This window comes from Megascapheus bottae, chromosome 7, assembly GCF_031878675.1.
Source record: "Megascapheus bottae isolate mThoBot1 chromosome 7, mThoBot2.hap1, whole genome shotgun sequence".
Classification (NCBI taxonomy): domain Eukaryota; kingdom Metazoa; phylum Chordata; class Mammalia; order Rodentia; family Geomyidae; genus Megascapheus; species Megascapheus bottae.
In genome coordinates, this window is record NC_143515.1 from 22,483,555 (window position 1) to 22,501,922 (window position 18,368).

Consider the following 18,368-nt stretch of genomic DNA (forward strand, 5'->3'; position numbering starts at 1 on the left):
CTATGAAGCTTTTGTAAATATATATATATATATACATATATATATATGGATATGTTTACACTTTCGATCTACATCACTGGTATTTGTGTTTGGGTGGTGGTGATTGAACCCATGGCCTTAGACATTAAAAAGACAAGCTCTAACATTAAGCTGTACCCCAGCTCCTATGGAAATAATTGCTAAACAGAGCCAATGTTGCCTCCCAGGGGACACTGGGCACTACCTACAGGCATTTTTTGTTATAACTGACACTACTGACGCTTAGTGTTTGAAGATAGGGATGCCGCTGAGCACCATACTCTACCAGTAAGAAATGCGTGACCCCAAATGTCAGCATGGCTAGGTGGAGAATTCTGAGGAAACATGTCTTAAATATTTTTAAAATATCAACCCTCAGGAAGCAAGATTGGCAAAATAGAACTACCCCTTGTATGAGTCTTATGAGTGAGTGGTCCTGTTGACATTTCTGGGGTGCTCTGAAACTGTGGGAGGTAAGGAGCAAGTCTATGCTACCCCACTATAACAGCAGATCAATAGTTCCAATTACAGATGGAACCCAGAGTTCTTAAGTACTTTAAATCTATTAGGAGGATTGGTCTGTCCACTGTCTAACAAACCAGCTCTAAAAGAAGAAAGCTGCTGGGCATTGGTAGCTCATGGGAGGATCACAGTTCAAAGCCAGCCCAGGCAGGAAAGTCTGTGAGACTGTCATCTCCAATTAACTATCAAAAAGCCAGAAAAGGTGCTGTGGCTCAAAGTGGTAGTGCACTAACCTTGAGCAAAAACAAGCTCAGGGCTAGGTGCCAGTGGCTCAGACCTATTCCTAGCTACTCAGTCCCAGAGAGACTCTTATCTTCAATTAACTATTCATAAAATCAGAAGTGGAGCTGTGGCACAAACTAGTAGAGTGCTAGCCTTGAGCAAAAGAACCAGAGACAGTGCTCAGGACCCAAATTCAAGCCTCCGGACTGATAAAAAAAGAAAAAGTGGGGCTGGGTGTTTGGCCTAGTGGTAGAGGGCTTGCCTTGCATGCAGGAAGACCTGAATTCAATTCCTCAGTACCAACATACATAGAAAAGGCTGGACGTGGTGCTTGGCTCAAGTAGTAGAGCTCCAGCCTTGAAAAAATTTAAGGACAGTGTTCAGGCCCTGAGTTCAAGCCCAGGACTGGCAAAAAAAAAAAAAAAAAAAAAAGAATGGACCAGGGGGCCCTAGTTTGGTCTAGTGGTAGAGTGCTTGCCTACCATGCAGGAAGACCTGAGTTCCATTCCTTGGTACCACATACCCAGAAAAAAAGCTGGAAGTGGTGCTGTGGCTCAAGTGGTAGAGTTCTAGCCTTAAGGAAAGCCCAAGGACAGTGCTCAGGCCCTGAGTTCAAGCGTCAGGACGAGAAAAAAAAAATGGAACAGAGGAGTCGAGGAAGAAAAAGGGGACAAAAACATGAAAAGGGGTATTCAAGGTTCAAGAAGTAATGCACCCATTACCTGACAAATGCAACTCCCAACAATAAAATACAATAAAAAATAAAATAATAATAGGGCCTGGAGTTTAGCCTAGTGGTAGAGTGCTTGCCTAGCATGCACGAGGACCGGGGTTCAATTCCTTGGTACCACATACATAGAAAAAAGCCAGAAGTAGTGCTGAGGCTCAAGTGGTAGAGCTCTAGCCTTGAGAAAGTCCAAGGACAGTGCTCAGGCCCTGAGTTCATGGCCCAGGACTGGCCAAAAAATAAAATAAAGTAAAATAAAATAATAAAAAGCATAGAGCAGAGCCAGAACCAGTGTCTTAAACCTGTAATCCTCACTACTCAGAAAGCTGAGATCTAGAGGATCAAAGTTTGAATACAACCTGGAGGGAAAAAAAATCTGCAAAACTTTATCCCCAATTAATAAGCAAAATGCTGGGCTAAAGGAATGGTTTAAGAGGCAGAAAAGCAAGTAGCCTCGCATTTCCAAGTGCTGCAAAAAAAAAAAGGGGGGGGGGGAGCCTTCCAGCACTGCTAGTGAGGATATTAATTGCTAGATTGTTTTCTGAGATGTCTGACATAACAGTGTTAAGTTGAATATATAGTATGCTATACAACATAGAAATTTCAGTCCTTTATAGACATAAACCCTCTATAGTAACGTAATCTGTTGTACATGAGATGTACAAGAGAATATTCATGGGCTGAGGATACAGCTCTGTGAAAATGCCTGGAATGATTAAGAGACTAGATTCCCTTCCAAGGAAAGTGTTGCGCCCTGAGACGGGGTCCCCAAAGAAAACCACCAAGATAAAGGCGTCCGAAATACAAAAGCAAGGTTTATTGCGGGTTACAAGCCAGGCAGGGAGCCCCGGGAGGACCTGGTAATCAGGGTTTACACAGTCCTTTTAAAGGCAAAAATCACAGGTTTACAGCTGGCCGGTGGTCGAGTGAGATAAGGGGACTTCTCAGGCTGATGGGAAAATTCTCACGCCGGTTGAGTCCCATTCAACTGTCAGAGAGTAGTTTTATGGCTTGGGAAACAAATGTTATACATGTTATACGTGCAGTCTACTTTTGACACAAAATAGGTTGGTTCCTGGAGCTTATGGACGCCTGTGCGAACAATGGCTGACTAGGGTCCAGAAGTTCCTGTTTGTGCAGCCTCTGGGTCCTTGGAGATTTTTCGAATCGGAGGTTTTTTATTCTGCTTACTGAAGGGAATAATTTTGGGTCTGGGGGTAGTTATTTTTCATCTCTACAGAAGGAAAGATGGAGGGAAGGAAGGAAGGAAGGAAGGAAGGAAGGAAGGAAGGAAGGAAGAGAGGGAGGGAGGGAGGGAGGGAGGGAGGGAGGGAGGGAGGAAAAAAGGGTAAGCACCAGTCCAGAAAAGTACACAGTCACACAATCATGTAGAAGAAAGAATTTATTATCAGCCAAGCAGACAGGCTAGCTCTTGTGGGATAGAGTAGCAGGGAAAGAAGTTATTTAATACCAAAGAAACTGAAGGGAAGAAAAGGGGCTAGAAGCAGGATTTTTTTTTTCCAGTCCTGGCCTTGATCTCAGGACCTGAGCACTGTCCTTGGGCTTTCCTCAAGGCTAGTGCTCTAACCACTTGAACCTCAGCACCACTTCCGGCTTTTCTATGTATGTGGTACCAAGGAATTAAACCCAGGTCTTCATGCATGCTAGGCAAGCACTCTACCACTAGGCTAAACTCCCAGCCTCAGCAGGAAATTTTTGTAGTTGCAGCTGGACACAGGAGATATCAGTCAGCCAGGGCAGGACATTCTATAGCTGGCTTATAGCCAGGGAAAACATCCTATATATAGCATGTAGACAGGACAAAATATTCTATATCTGGCAGAGCCAGGACAGGGCATCTTGCATCTGGACACTGGTGAATATGGTGGGAATTTAGAGAATATACAGAAGCCACTCTTTGCCAGTTCGAATCTTGGGAGTCTTTATTAAAAGGCCAGTGACTGCTTGGAGGACTCTCTCTCAAAGGCCAGCAGCCAGAAAACACAATACTATTGGGAAACAGGCCAGAGATGACAGAAACAATAGCTACAATACCAACAGGCCAATTCAGCTCTGAATTGGGATTCCATGCTGATGGGACAATATAGCCAGGTGATGAGACACCAGAGTGGATCCATAGAATCCCTGTAACCAAGCTGGTTCAGATTTAAATAGACTCAGGGCAGGGGGCAGGGGGCAAGGGGCAGGGGGCAGGGTCACAGGAAGCATCCAGTTCCAGGTACTGGACTGACAGGCCTAGCAACCTACCAGCCAATTGCCCACCCCTGTCTCCAGGTTGCAGGCACCACCCATCACCTGGGGGAGGGGGCTTTACCTTCCCCCAACCCAGAGGACTAAAGTAGGACACTGAATCTGCACATGTACGGCTTTGAAATCTTTAAAGCTCACCTAGAGGCTAGGCATCTGCATTTAAGGAATAGCCTTTTCTCCCCTTTAAGCTTTCCAACACTAGGTGAGCATTTAGCACAGTCTGAAGCACCAGGATGGCTGAAAAGCCCTCAGCCCCCAGCACCTGTGCAGACTTTGGCAAGGCTGTGACTCAGTTTCCTTACTTAGGCTCAGCCACCTTATTTCACTAGAAATAGCCTGTGAGTGGGAGGTAGTGGGTCTGAGGCTGTTATGGGGTCAGGAAGAGGGGATTCCACGTCCCACCAGAGTACACCACAAAAGTCTCATATCCAAAGGTGAATGTATTGGGGAAGTAGATGGTGAGCTGACCGGCCAGGGACACAGTGCAGACTCGGGAGCTGACACTGTGGCCACGAGTGGCTCTCATGCTGGGTTTTTAAGGGCGAAATCCACGCGGTGGAGCCTGGCCACACAGGTGGCCAATGGGATAGTCACATACACAGAGGGACCATAGCCAGCTCCAGCCACACACAGGTAGCCAATAGGGTTACAGCCCAGTGTTTAAATTTACCTATCACCTTAGTTGGAGTTGGCGCACAAATTGGGCAGGTCTCCACACAAAGCAGGTCCACCCCCACCCAAGCTGCTATCCCATCCTGCCTCATGGCGGGGTGGGGATAAGGTTGCCCCTCCCTAGAAGGGCAAAGGTGGCTGGGCTGCTTTACCATTGTTGACCTTCCACAATGCGGAGGGGAACTCTTAGGCATTCAGGATAGCGCCATGCAGTTTGGGTAGGAATGGGCAACAGTGGCTGGGCCTGGCTTGTGGATGACCCAAGATGAAAGCTGTCAACCCAAAATAGGAATGAATACACCAACAGGAAGGAAACAAGGGACTAAGGAAGGAAGGAAAAGGGAGGGAGAGTGGGAAGAAGGAAGGCGGGGATGGGGGAGAAGAATATGATAAGAGAGGAAAGAAAGGATCTTCATATTTAAAATGGCCTCAAGCGGGGCAAGGTGGCTCACACCTGTAATCCTAGCTACTCCGGAGGCTGAGATCTGAGGATCAAGGTGCAAAGCCAGCCTGGGCACTAAAGGACCTGAGCCTCATCTCCAATTAACCTCTAGAAAACAGGAAGTGGGGCTTGGCTCAAGGGTAGGGTGGTAGCCTTGGGTTGTAGAGCTCAGGGACAACGCCCAGGCCCAGGGGTAGGGGAGTAGCCTTGAGCTGAAGAGCTCAGGAACAGTGCCTAGGCCCAACACACACACACACACACACACAAAAGGCCTCAGATGGGAAATAACTACCATACTCACGAATTACCTATGGCTGTCCTATCTATGTATATATGTGCACATATGCATATATGCACTCATGTAGTCCAACTGTGAAAATGAAGGTGTTGTAGGCAAATTCAAAAAGTGTGTTGAACAAAAGACATGTGTGTACATACTGCACACACAAAAAAAGTGAGCCTGGCACCAGTGGCTCATGTATCTAATACTAGCTACAAAGCAGGCTGAGATCTGAAAATTGGGATTCCAAGCCAGTCCAGGGACTGTCTCCACTAAGAAAAAAACTGGACTAAAGATATGGTTTAAGTAGTAGGGCTCCAGCTGTGAGGCAAAAAGCTGAGGGAAAAAAGTTCATGACCCTGAGTTCTGGTACAAGAAAAAAGAAAACAGGTGAATCTGTATGTAACTACAACCAATTATTCAATGAGTTCATGTCAAGAAAAAACACTTTCCTACAAAAATGCCAAATACTTAGAACAGTTAGAACCTTGGTCCTGAGTAGACCTGCCACCGGGAAGATGGTAGTTTACCTATATCTGCCATCTGGGCCTTGGATTAGTGAGAATTGGCCACTGGTGGCTCATGCCTGGAATCCTAGCTACTCTTGAGGCTGAGGTCTAAGGATCCCAAAAGACAACCTGAGCAGGAACATTCAAGAGACTTAGCTCCAGTTAACTAGCAAAAAGCAGGAAGTAGAGTTGTGGCTCCAGTGGTAGAGTGCTAGCTTTGAGCAAAAAAGCTCTGGGTCATTACCTAGACCCTGAATTCAAACCCAAGAACTACACACACACACACACACACACACACACACACACACACACACACACACACACACACACACACGATGACTTTCTGATTTGTGGGTATCCTGTATGGTTTAGTGCTTTGTCCTGATTTCCTCATTCTTTGACCGTCCTGCCCATTTGTTGTAGCCCCTGAAAGGTTTGCTTATCTTGCTCTAGGTTATACATTTCCCAACTCTGATCTTATCATCATTACATTCTTTTGTCCTTGCACAATTTCTTTTTCTCGGTCCTTTGTTCCCTTACCCTCCCTCTGTCCCCATTTATCTCCCAAGTTTTTCTCTTTATTAGCTCATCCTGCCAAATTTTAATTTTCCATCAGCTTCTCTACTAAACTATATTTTAATTACTTGGTTCTAGTACATGCTCTGGGTTCAATCCCCACTGTTAGATAATATGCAGATATTGTCCCCCCAGAAAAAAACCCCAAAATACCAAAAAAAACCCACGCAGATATCCAGGTACAAGGAACAAAGGAAAAAGTTTAATGCTGGGAACATGTCTGCAGACACCCTTTCACATAGGTGAGCTCTCGGGAAGAAGGCTGGCTTTTGTTTGGGGTTAACTATATAACCTGTAAGGAGGGCCCTGCTACCTTAAATGGTCATGGCCTGATCACCTCAGGTGACCTATGGGACTTTTAAGGTGTAGGGGAACCTTGCTGGCCTGCATGGTGATAGCTCAGTCCTAGGGGCCTGTCCCAGGCCCAGGGGGTTGATAGCTAATTATACTGAATGGGCTTAATGTTGCCTAAAGAATAAGCATGCTGGGCTGTGAGAGAGGGGCCACCAGGTCCTCACCATCACCATCACCAGCATACCAAATAAAAGGGGGGGCAAGGGAAAAGTAAAGATTTCGGAGGCCTACTTAAATAGTCTAGTTTTGCTAAAACAAGATTACCATAAAAACAAGGCTAGAGCCTAGCTGTTTGGCTCACATCTGTAATCTGAGCTACTCAGGAAGCTGAAATCTTAAAGCTCAAAGTTGAAAGGCCAAGATAGGCAGACAAATCTGAGAATTTTTTGTTTGTTTTTGCCAGTCCTGGGACTTGAATTCTGGGCCTGGGCATTACACCTGAGCCTCTCTTACTCAAAGCTAGCACTTTACCACTAGATGCACAGTGCCACTTCCGGCTTTTTCTGTTTGTGTGGTGCTGAGGAATGGGATCCAGGGCTTCATGCATGCTAGGCAAGTGCTTTACCACTAAGCCACATTCCAGCCCTGAGAGATTCTTATCTCCGATGATCTAGAAAAAAGCTGTAAGTGGAGCTGTGGTTCAAGTGGAAGAGCTCCATCCGTCAGCAGAAAAAGCTAAGAGCATGAGACTCTGAGTTCAAGCCCCAGTTAAGACACACACACACACACACACACAAATATATGGTTATTGTTTATTTAACTTCAAAGGAGATGTAAAAACTGATGAGATTATAGACTGCGCCCTTCTCACGTGCAGAAGTAGAGCCTTCCTAAAGTGCCTTAGGTGATGGGATTTCTCCAGAGAAACTGGACCTACCAGAACAGGCCAGAAACAGAAGAGCAAAACAAAAGCCAGGTTTGACTTCCTGCTTGTGGGTGGAGCTGGGGGGGGGGGGGTCAGGCTCAGATGTGTGATTGGCTAGGAAGCAGCCAGGAACCTAGGGTTCCAGAGCTTCGGGCCAGTCCGCCGCCTTGTGTAGTGGGGGTCCTCTGGTGCATCTCTGCTCTCCGTGGCACCCACAGGGCTTCCACAGACACAACCCCAAACACTTGTAGGCTTGGGGAGGTGAGGGTCTCACCTGTGTGGGGAGATTTATTCTCAGTACACTGACTATGCATGGTGGTGATTCCAGGTAAGAGCTGAACCACGCATTCTCATTTGCTCTCATCTCCACAGTATGTGAGTTGATAGGGAAAAAGATGGCTGAGGTGGGAGCCGTGGGAAGCGTGGAGCAGCAGGGAGGGTTGGGCATCAGGAGTTTTAGGGCACCTGAGCTTGTACAGACAGGTCAGTTCCTTTCTCTGGGTTTGTGAATGATTTGTTAGGCATCTTCTTGGTGTGGGTATCTTAGGAATGAGGAAATGGTGACTGAAGAATCTGCTTACTTTTGAGGCAAGGCTCACACTGTTTTGAGTAAGAGCTGGGTAGAAAGACAAGTTCAGGATCCCAGTGTTTTTTTGTAGAGTTTGAACTCAGGACCTGGACACTGGGGATTTTATTCCTCAAGGCTAGTGCTCTATCACTTGAGCCGCAGCTCTATTTTCAGCTTTTTACTGGTTAATTAGAAATGAATCTCGTAGACTTTGCTGCTTGGGCTGGTTTCAAACTGATTTTCAGATCTCAGCCTTCTGAGTAGCTAGGATTACAGCGAAACACCAGTTTAAGTCCCCCCCCCCCCCGCCTTTTTTTTTCTCTTTTGTGCTGGTCTTGGGTCTTGAACTTTAAGGTCCTGAGTACAGAGTTTAATCTTCTTTTACTCGAGGCTATCACTCTACCACTTGAGCCACAGCACCACTTCCCGCTTTTTCTGAGTAGTTTATTCAAGATAAAATTCTCATGAACTTGCTTGCCCTGGCTGGCTTTGAACCGCAAGCCTTAGATCTCAGCCTCTTGAGTAGCTAGGATTATAGGCATGAGCCACTATTTTGTTTTTTTAATTTTTTGCCAGTCCTGGGCTTGAGCTCAGGGCTTGAGCCCTGTCCTTGGACTTTCTCAAGGGTAGCACTCTACCACTTGAGCCTCAACACCGCTTTCAGCTTTTTTCTATGCATGTGGTACCGAGGAATCGAACCCGGGTCTTCATGCATGCTAGGCAAACACTCTACCACTAGGCCAAACTCCCGGCCCTAGCCCCTGACTTTTAAGTCCCAACTTTTAACTTTATGTGGTAACAGGGAATAAGGGATGGGGACACTAAAGAGGAAAGCAGAGGGTGTGTTTGGTGGAGCATTAAAACTAAAGTGACTCTTCACTTAAGCCCGGGGAGGCCCCAGTCTTCTGGTGTGGATGCAGTAAGGAAAACTGTGGGTTTAGGGATTAAGCATCTACCTGTTCCCTTCCATGGAGGCCAATATGACTGGAAGGCAGGACCAGTAGGGCAGCAGTATCAAGCTCTGTAGGCACTGCGGGCTTCTGCGTTTCTGTCTGAAAGAAAAAGGATAGAAGCCTCTGCTGATTTTAAGCAGAGGAAGGGTTGTTCTGGTAGTTAGTTTGGGCAGAGCAGTTAAGACATGAGGGTTCTGAACTGGCTGGATGTGGTGTTGTGACTGGGGCAGGAGCCCTGGGGCGGAGAGCTCAACGGCCTCTTCTTCGGTGCTGGTGGAGGTGGGCCGGCTGGCTCTGGAACCTGGAGAATCTGCAGATGGATGTTGGGAGAGTGAGGAGCGGGGCTCCTATGGCTCCTTAAGATAAAGGCAGGGAAGGCATTCATGCGTTGGCCAGCCTGCAGGAAGAGCTGCCCCCTCCTTAATTTCCTTAGCTTCCCTTGTCAGGCTGGAGTCGCTCATATTTTCCTAGGTCTACACAGAGCTCTAAGCTGAAGGAAATGCCTTAGAGGACTTGATCACAATGGAGCCTCTTCCATCTCTTTTACTATGAATTTTGCTTTCCATTTACTACCTAGATCCCTCCACCCAAGAGATCTAAAACCCCAGGAGGTTGAGGTACAAGACCTTGGAGCAGGCAGGGAGCGACAGACACCCTGACTCCAGTGTGCCGGAATGGCGGGATTGACTGGCCAGATTTCAAGAGATCTTAGATCTTAGAGAAAGGGTGGCCATGTGGAGGGAGGCTGGCTCTTGGGGCCTAAGAGCTAGATGGAGGCCTAAGGTTGGTTAGCCTGGGGCCATATTGAGTATCTTAACCGAGGGAAATTGGCTTAAGAATCAAAAGCCTGCTCTTCTGGTTGCTACCTTTAGCACAGTCTCTAAGGGTCAAAGGGTAGGGCTGCTGTACTGTCAGCTGGAGGCTCGGAGTTGGGAGTTGGAGGGAGCTGGAGAAACTGTTGGAGCTCTTATTGCATACATTTTCTGTCCATATCTAAGCCTTACTTAACTGGGAACCAGTAGAGGGGGGAAAAATAGTTATTCTATCCAGTGTCCCCTTCCAACCTCCCCCAGAAAAACAGCCTTTCCACTTGTCTGTTGTTTTCCATTTGAGCAGAAGAGGGTGCTAGAGCTGCAAGCTCAGGCTTCACACATGCACACACTATTGAGCTACAAGCCCTTGTTTTTGCCATTTTGAAGTAGGAGGTTGCTTATCATAAAAGATTGGAAGCTGCCGGCTGGGTGGCTCACACCTGTAATCCTAGCTACTCAAGAGGCTGAGATCTGAGGATTGTGATTCAAAGCCAGCCTGGGCACTAAAGACCGAGAGACTCTTATCTCGACCCCTAGAAAACAGGAAGGGTGGTAGCCTTGAGCTGAAGAGCTCAGGGACAACGCCCAGGCCCAGAGTTCAAGCCCCAAGATAAAAAAAAAAAGAAAGAAAGAAAGAGAAAAAGAAAAAGAAGCTACCAGTGGCTCATGCTTGTAATCCTAGCTACTCAGGAGGCTGAGATCTGAGGATCAAGGTTCAAAGCAGCCCAGGCACTAAAGTCCACAAGACTCTTATCTGAAGTGCTGAGGTTCCAGGGGTAAGGTGGTAGCCTTGAGCTAAAGTGCTCAGGAACATCACCCAGACCCAGAGTCCAAGTCCTGAGACTGACATAAAAAAAAAAAAAAAATTGGAAGCTGTCCTAGGACATAGACACTGTCAAGTACAAAACCTGACCAATGTAGATAGGTCATGTTCTCAATGGAGAAATGCTGAAACTGGGGTTTCTCTCTCTTTCCCTCTCCTTCCCCACCCCATGCTGGTACCAAGGCTTGAACTCAGGGTCTCCCACTTTTACTTGGCATTTCCCTTAAGGCTGGCTCTCTACTACTTGAGTCATACTTCTGGCTTTTTTGCTGATGGTTAATTGGAAATAAGAATCTCACAGATGGGCCGGGAGTTTAGTCTAGTGGTTAAAGTGCTTGCCTAGCATGCATGAAGACCCGGGTTCGATTCCTTGGTACCACATACATAGAAAAAAGCCGGAAGTGGTGCTGAGGCTCAAGTGGTAGAGCTCTGGCCTTGAGAAAGTCCAAGGACAGTGCTCAGGCCCTGAGCTCAAGCCCAGGACTGGGAAAAAAAAAAAATCTCACAGACTTTTCTGCCCAGATTAGTCTCAAAGTTGATCCTTATATTTCAGCCTCCTGAGTAGCTAGGATTACAGGCAAGAGCCACCAGCACCCGGCTAAATCTCCTTTCTTTGCCCTTCACACTGCCTCTTTACATGGCATATGGGGACTAGTGGACAGATCCGAGGAGCATAATTCAAAGCCAGCCCAGACAGAAGAGTCTGTGAGACTGTTATTTCCAGTTACCAAAAAGACCAGAAGTGGAGGTGTGGCACAGTGGTAGAGCCCTAGCCTTCAGCATAAAAGCTCTGGGACAGGCCCAAAGCCCTGAGAAGTTTCAGCCCCAGGACTGAAACAAAACAAAACAAAACAAAAACAAAAGGAAAGTAAAAAAGAAAAGAAAAAGGTTGACCCATTATGCACTGAAGTAAAGATAAACCTAAATTCATTAGCGGATTGCTTTATTTTTTTGTTTTATCTTTAGCTATCTATACAAAGGAATTTTAATTCAACATGTCGTTTAGGAGTACTTTTCATTTTGATCCATCATCAATTTTTTTCTTAATTTTTTATTGTCAGGGTAATGTATTGATGGGTTACAGTTACATTCACCAGGTAGTAGGTGCATTACTTCTCACACAATGATACCCCTTCTCATGTTTTTGTCCCCATTTCCCTCCCCATCCCACCTCCAACTTCTTTTCCTAAGGGCTAGCACTCTATCCCTTGAGCCACAGTGCCACTCCTGGCCCTTTTTCTGTTTATGTGGTACTGAGGAATGGAATCTAGGGCTTCATGCATGCTAGGCAAGCACTCTACCATTAAGCTATGTTCCCAGCCCAGCTTAGAGTCCCTAACCCTGCATTTGCATTCCTCAGTCCTTGCATTATCTAGAAGGTTGGGAATAGGATCAAAGATGAAAGGCATTCTGAGACATCTTGTGTGGGTGTGTGAGTAGGTTCCAAGTTCAAATCCTATTCTTCTCCCTATTTTGACTATGACGACTTCTCCTCCTCCTCCTCCTCCTCCTCCTCCTCCTCCTCCTCCTCCTCCTTCTCCTCCTCCACTTCCTCCTCCTCTTCTTCCTTCATTGCCAGTTCTGAGGTGTGAACTAGGGCCTGAGCCCTGTCCTTGGGCTTTCTCAGGGTTAGAGCTCCACCACTTGAGCTACTTCATCACTTTTGGCTCTTTCTATACGTGTGGTACCAAGGAATCAAACCCAGATCTTCGTGCATGCTAGGCAAGCTCTCTACTACTAGGTCAAACTCCCAGCCCCTGATTCTTTTTTTTTTTTTTAAAGGTAGCAATCAGTGGAAAGTAATACACCAAACACAAAGTTTCCTTCTGTTTTCCCTTGCAGAAATTTATTCACCCTCAATATAATGGAAGATTCTGAGACAGATGGTTCTTTCCAACATGAACTTGAAGATTATATTAGACAGCAGAGAGCCAGAGGATTACAGCCAAAGGTTTGCTTTAGAAAAGAATCTGAGGTCTCTTTACCCCAAGGAGGCCACATCAGCTTCAGATTGCCAGTGCTGGAGCAACAACTCTCCTTCAACAGACACTTGCCCAACTTCCACACTTCCTATGAGAGGCAGAGCACAAAGGAAAGTCAGGGACCCCTCTGGCCTAAAGCCCATCACTCCAGACAAAGGCTGGAACCTCTCAACAACTATCAGAACAAGCACCACTATTTTCTCCAAAGCTCCTGGCTTCCAAGTCACAGCCTCTCCTGGAAGGACTGCAGCAGGGTCCACCAACCAGGCTATCAAGACAGATGCCAAAGGAGGCAGTGGGAGGAAGATAGAGATGCTGCCTCAGAGGAACCAGCAAAGGCCAAGAGGAAGTACTGTGAAAGAGATTCCTCCAAAGAATACCAGGGCCTTGACAGGAAGAAAACGAAGATAAAGTCAGACAGAGTACAGAAGTCCTCAGACAGAAAGAAGAACAACCAATATGGGGCAGATGCCCCCCAAATGGAAAATCGGTCCCATAGGAAGAAAAAGAGAGAAAGCAAAGAAAGTCCAGAGGAGAGGGACTTATGGGATGAGGCTATCTTGGGCAGCTGTTATTGATGCTTGGACATTTGGGGACACCAAATGGATAAATGAAATTACTTTGAAGCAATTAATTAACCACCCACTCTTGTTACCTGTTTGAAGTCCTTTTGCTGTATTTAGATACTTTTTTTTAAATTTTTTTTTTTTTTGCCAGTCCTGGGCTTGAGCTTGGACTTTCTCAAGGCTAGAGCTCTACCACTTGAGCCTCAGCACCACTTTCGGCTTTTCTCTATGTATGTGGTGCCGAATGGAACCCAGGTCTTTGTGCATGCTAGGCAGGCACTCTACCACTAGGCCAAACTCCCAGCCCGGGGCTTGAACTCAAGGTTTGGGAACTATCAGCATTATCACTCAAGGCTAGCACTGTACCACTTAAGCCACAGCTCTACTTCATTTTCTGGTGGTTAACTGGTGATAAGAGTCCCTTGGCAGTATTGTAATGCTCTGCTAGGAGAGTTCTAGATGTGTACTGATTTTTACAGATGAGGGAAACCATTGAGCCCATGTTCCTTTGGGTCTGGCCTACTTCACTTAATATGATTTTTTCCAATAGACTCACTTTTCAAAGCATTGCTTCTACTTTGAATTTGGTATCACATGCAATCATAAAAGCAATCATCAAAGTGGAGAAGACTAGGGACTGGGAGTTTGGCCTAGTGGTAGAGTGCTTGCCTGGCATGCACATACATAGAAAAATCGGAAGTAGTGCCGTGGCTCCAGTGGTAGAGCTCCAGTCTTGAAAAGGCCCAAGAATAGTGCTCAGGCCCTGAGTTCAAGCCCCAGGACTGGCAAAAAAAATGTGAAAAAGACTCCTTTGCATCACTGTAAATTTTATGTCAAATTATTGCCTCTTAGCTTCAACCTTATCACAGTTTGTCAGTTGGCTGGATGCTAGTCTCTGCCAGTAGAGGGTGCCGGAGGATCAATATAAGGTGCAAGCAGAAAAAGACTTCCCAGAGTTGCCCTAGTCTATGTCAGTCAACTGGGAGAGACTGTTGAGGTAATGCGAGCCAGCTGCCGCCTACAGGCCATGACCAGCCACCATCTATTTGTATTGCTCTTAAGCTATCAATAGTTTTCATACTTGAATCTCATCCGAGAAAAAGTTATCGAAACAAAGTGGTTCATTGTCTTCTCATTCATTAAACTGTACTGCAATGATTTTCATGGGTTTCATCAAGGTTGTGACTAGTTGCTTTCTGTGTTCTTGCCATGCCCACATGGTATCATCTACCAGGCCTCCTGCCCACAAAGCCCTACGTGTCCCTCAGGCTTGCTACCTGACCCTTTCCAGAAAGAAGCTGTGTACACCTGCTTTAGAGTCTTCTGTACATCTTTTGGCAGTTAGCCGTCTTTTCTTACTTAATAACACTTTGTGTTAATTTTCTTTGCTTAACTTTGTGGTGTTTTGGTCTTCTGATTTGAACCTCTCAGAGTTCTACTAGACAAATGACTTCTACTACCAAACTAAAATATAGACACCTAGCAGTGATAATTTAGGCAATGAATATAGATGTACACACACACACACACAAAGTAGATTTGTTTTGCATTAAATCACTAAGAACTAGAGGTTAATTTATCACAAGGACAAGAGTTTCCTTAACTGCTGCATCCAAGAGTGATTTTAATAAACATCATAACAAAGCAGCAAGTAACCCCAAAGGAGGCTGAGAGATCTGAGAATCAAAGTTCAAAACCAGCCCAGGCAGAAAAGTCTGTATTTCCCTGTTAATCATGGGGCTTGAACTCTGGAGCTGGGCACTGTCCCCAGGCTCTTCAGCTCTAGGCTAATGCTCTATCATTTTGGGCCATAGCACCACTTCTAGTTTTCTTCTGATTAATTGGAGATAAGACTCATGGACTTTTTTTTTTGCCAGTCCTGGGCTTGAGCTCAAGGCTTGAGCACTGTTCTTGGACTTTCTCAAGGCTAGAGCTCTACCATTTGAGCCTCAGCACCACTTCCGGCTTTTTGCTATGTGTGTGGGGTACCGAGGAATCGAACCCGGGTCTCCATGCATTCTAGGCAAGCACCCTACCACTAGGCCAAACTCCCAGCCCAGACTCATAGACTTTTGTGGCCTGACTGGCTTTAAACTGCAATCCTCAGATCTCAGCCTCCTGAGTAGCTTTACCACCAATGCCAGTGGCTCCATTTAACCAGCAAACAGCCAGAAGTAGAGGTAAAGCCCAAATGGTTGAACATTAGCCTTAAGCAAACTTACTAAGGGCCAGCACTTAGGCCCTGAATAAAAGTTCAGTGCACGCACGTCCACACACATACACACACACACACACACACACACACACACACACAAGACATACATATGCTACAGGCAAATAACTTAGTGAGAAAGTTACCTCCTTCACAATACTTGTACGTGCAAAATATTTCTAATAGACATCCAAAGAAGAACTGTAAATGGCTAATTAACAATGAAAAGATGCTTAATATCAGCATCCTAGGTCATTAAGAAAATGCAAATCAAAGCCATCATGCGCTGTCATTTTACATCCACTATGATAAATATAAAAGCAAAAACAGGGCTGAGAACGTGGCTTAGTGGTAGACTGGTTCCCTAGTATGCATGAAGCCCTGGGTTCAATTCCTCAGTACTACCTAAACACAAAAAAAACAGAAGTGGTGCTGTGGCCTAAGTGGTAGAGTGCTAGCCTTGAGCAAAAGAAGCTCAGGAATAGTGCCCAGGTCCTGAGTTCAAGCCCTAGGACTGCCCCCTCCCCAATACAACCAAAAACAAAGGAAATGCTGGCGAGGATGTGGGGATGCCGGAGCTCTGCTATGTTGTTGGTGATGAGACGCAGAAGGATATAACTGCTAGAACGGCTGAGCAGTTCCTCAGAAAGTTAAACAGAATTACTGGATGACTCAGAAACTCTACCCCCCCCCCATATTGAAATCAGAGGTCTAAACATACACTTGCCTATCCATGTTTACAGAAGCCCCATGTTAATAGCCAAAGGCAGCCTCAACTGTCAGTCCCAAGGTTTATCAATAAATGGACAAACTACCGTAAATGCAACTGGGTATGTGACAGCAATAAACAGGAATAAAGAACTGATATGTATCACAATGTCGAGAAACCACAGCAAACAGCCATCTGTTACATGATTTCCTTTACATGATGAATCCCAACAAACAAAATGAGGCTTGGTAGTTTCCGGGAACTGAAGGAATGGGGCCAAAGGGAATAATGAAGAGTGAATGTACTACTTATTTCTGTACTGAAAGCTTTCAAGTAGTTTATTTGTAAGATTATCTATAGTTTGGGGCTGGGTGTAAATCTATAATCCTAGCGCTGCCAGGAAGGAAGAGACTGAGAAGTTGGTGCTTGCAGGTCACTGAGAACAAAAATGTTATTGACATCTGAGAGGCTGTGTCTAGCACCTTTCATCGCAGATACTCAGCAGGCTGAGATCTGAGAAGCAAAATCTAAAACCATCCGGAGTCGAAAAGTCAAAAAGAAAACATCCCCTAGTCACCAGCAAAAGATGCTGGACTGAAGTCATGGCTCAAGTGGTAGTGCACAATACTTGAGCAAGAAAACTGTGAGAGCATAAGGCTCTGAGATCAGCTCTAACACACAAAAGTTATTGAGATCATCTCAATAAATGATTGAATCAGGGCGGGTCCCATGTGTAATCCCCTCTCTGTAGGAGAGAAAGATTGGAGGATGAAAGTTTGAAACTCACTCTGGGTGAAAACATGAGACCCTCCTAGAAAAGCAGAAGAGGCTGACTGTGCAGCTCAAGTGTTACAGTGCGTTGACTAGCAATTGAAAGGCCCCCCGTTCAAACTCTCATTCCAAAAACACCTGCTCCTGGGTACAATAACTGTATGGGAATGAGGAGGAGTTTCTGGCGGAGCCATCTTACTCATGCCCCCATTTCCCTCTTCCTTCCTCACCTCCAGTTCTTTTCAACTCTGCCCACAGCACTAGAGGCAGTGATGAGCAGTACTGGAGGAGAACAAAGGTTGGATTTGGAGGCTGGCAATCTTGATGCTGTCATCCTGCTGCCTGCTTTAGCTCCTCCGGTGACACATCACCCCCTCTGCAAATTCTGTGTGCTTCATTCTCCAGGCCCTTGTTCACATTTTATTTGTGTGTTTTGAGCTGGTACTGGGGCTTGAACTTAGGGCCTTGAGCTCTCTTGAGCTCAGCTTACATGCTCACAGCTGGTGTGCTACCACTTGAGCCATGCCACTTGTCAGCATTTTTGCTGGCTAATTGGCAAATGTAGTCTTTAAGACTTGGTGACTCCTGGCTGGCTTCAAATCCTTGATACTCCAGATCTCAGCCCTCCAGAGTAGCTAGAATTGTATTTGGTGTAAGTCACTGGCGAGTAGCATGTTGTTACCATTTGTGACTTCCCTGGGGCCTTTCCCTATCACCCTTCCCAACCTCCCTCTCCTTTGAGATCACCAGACACCCCATTCTCCCTACACAGCCCTCCCCAACTCATCAAAACCCTCCTGTTACCCACCTTGGCTTAACCCGTTCTCCCTAACAAGGGTCCCTAACTGGACAGGTAAGAAACCACAGAACACTTACAGAGAAAGAAAGCAGGCACAAGGGCCTGCCCATGCCTGTTATCTCTGTCCTTTCAGGCTATGAAGATAGAGGCTGTCTTTACCCTACTCTCACTAGGGTTGCGGGCCCTCCCCAGAGCACAAGCCTTCCGTTCCCCTTCTCATCTCAGCCTGCATCATGAGTCGGTTCATTTTCGCCTTCCTTCAGGTGGGGCTGAATCTCCCTCACTCCTGTCTCAGAGGACCTCTGGGCATCAGCAGGTGCTCAATAACTGCTCACAAGGAGCGGGAGCTGGTGGCTCCATCTGTAATCTTAGCTACTCAGTAGGCTGAGATCTGAGGATCCAGCCAGCACAGGAAAGTCCTTGAGCATCCTCCAATTAGCCATCAAAAAGTCTGAAGTGACAGGCCGGGTGTTTGCCCCCGTAATGGTAGAGTGCCTGCCTAGTGCGCATAAAGGCCTGGGTTCGATTCCTGGGTACCACATACATAGAAAAAAAAAAGCCAGAAGTGATGCTGAGGCTCAAGTGGAAAAGCTCTAGCCCTGAGAAAGTCCAAGGACAGTGCTCAGGCCCTGAGTTCAAGCCCAGGACTGGCAAGAAAACAAAAACAAAAACAAAAAAACGCCGTGAGCACTAAAGCTCAGGGGCAGTGCCCAGG

General features: G+C 46.2%; 1 protein-coding gene across 1 annotated transcript; it reads left to right on the plus strand.

Annotated features, from left to right (window-relative positions):
• Window positions 1–12,478: 12,478 nt before the first annotated feature.
• LOC150060431 (lysine-rich coiled-coil protein 1-like) lies at window positions 12,479–13,174 on the plus strand. The gene has a single exon (XM_090337551.1). It carries the CDS (start codon window positions 12,479–12,481, stop codon window positions 13,172–13,174), a length of 696 nt encoding a protein of 231 aa, XP_090193677.1.
• Window positions 13,175–18,368: the final 5,194 nt, after the last annotated feature.

Bases quoted from the DNA above. Each gene is read 5' to 3' on its own strand.
- LOC150060431 (XM_090337551.1), top strand. From the start codon at position 12,479: ATGGAAGATTCTGAGACAGATGGTTCTTTCCAACATGAACTTGAAGAT.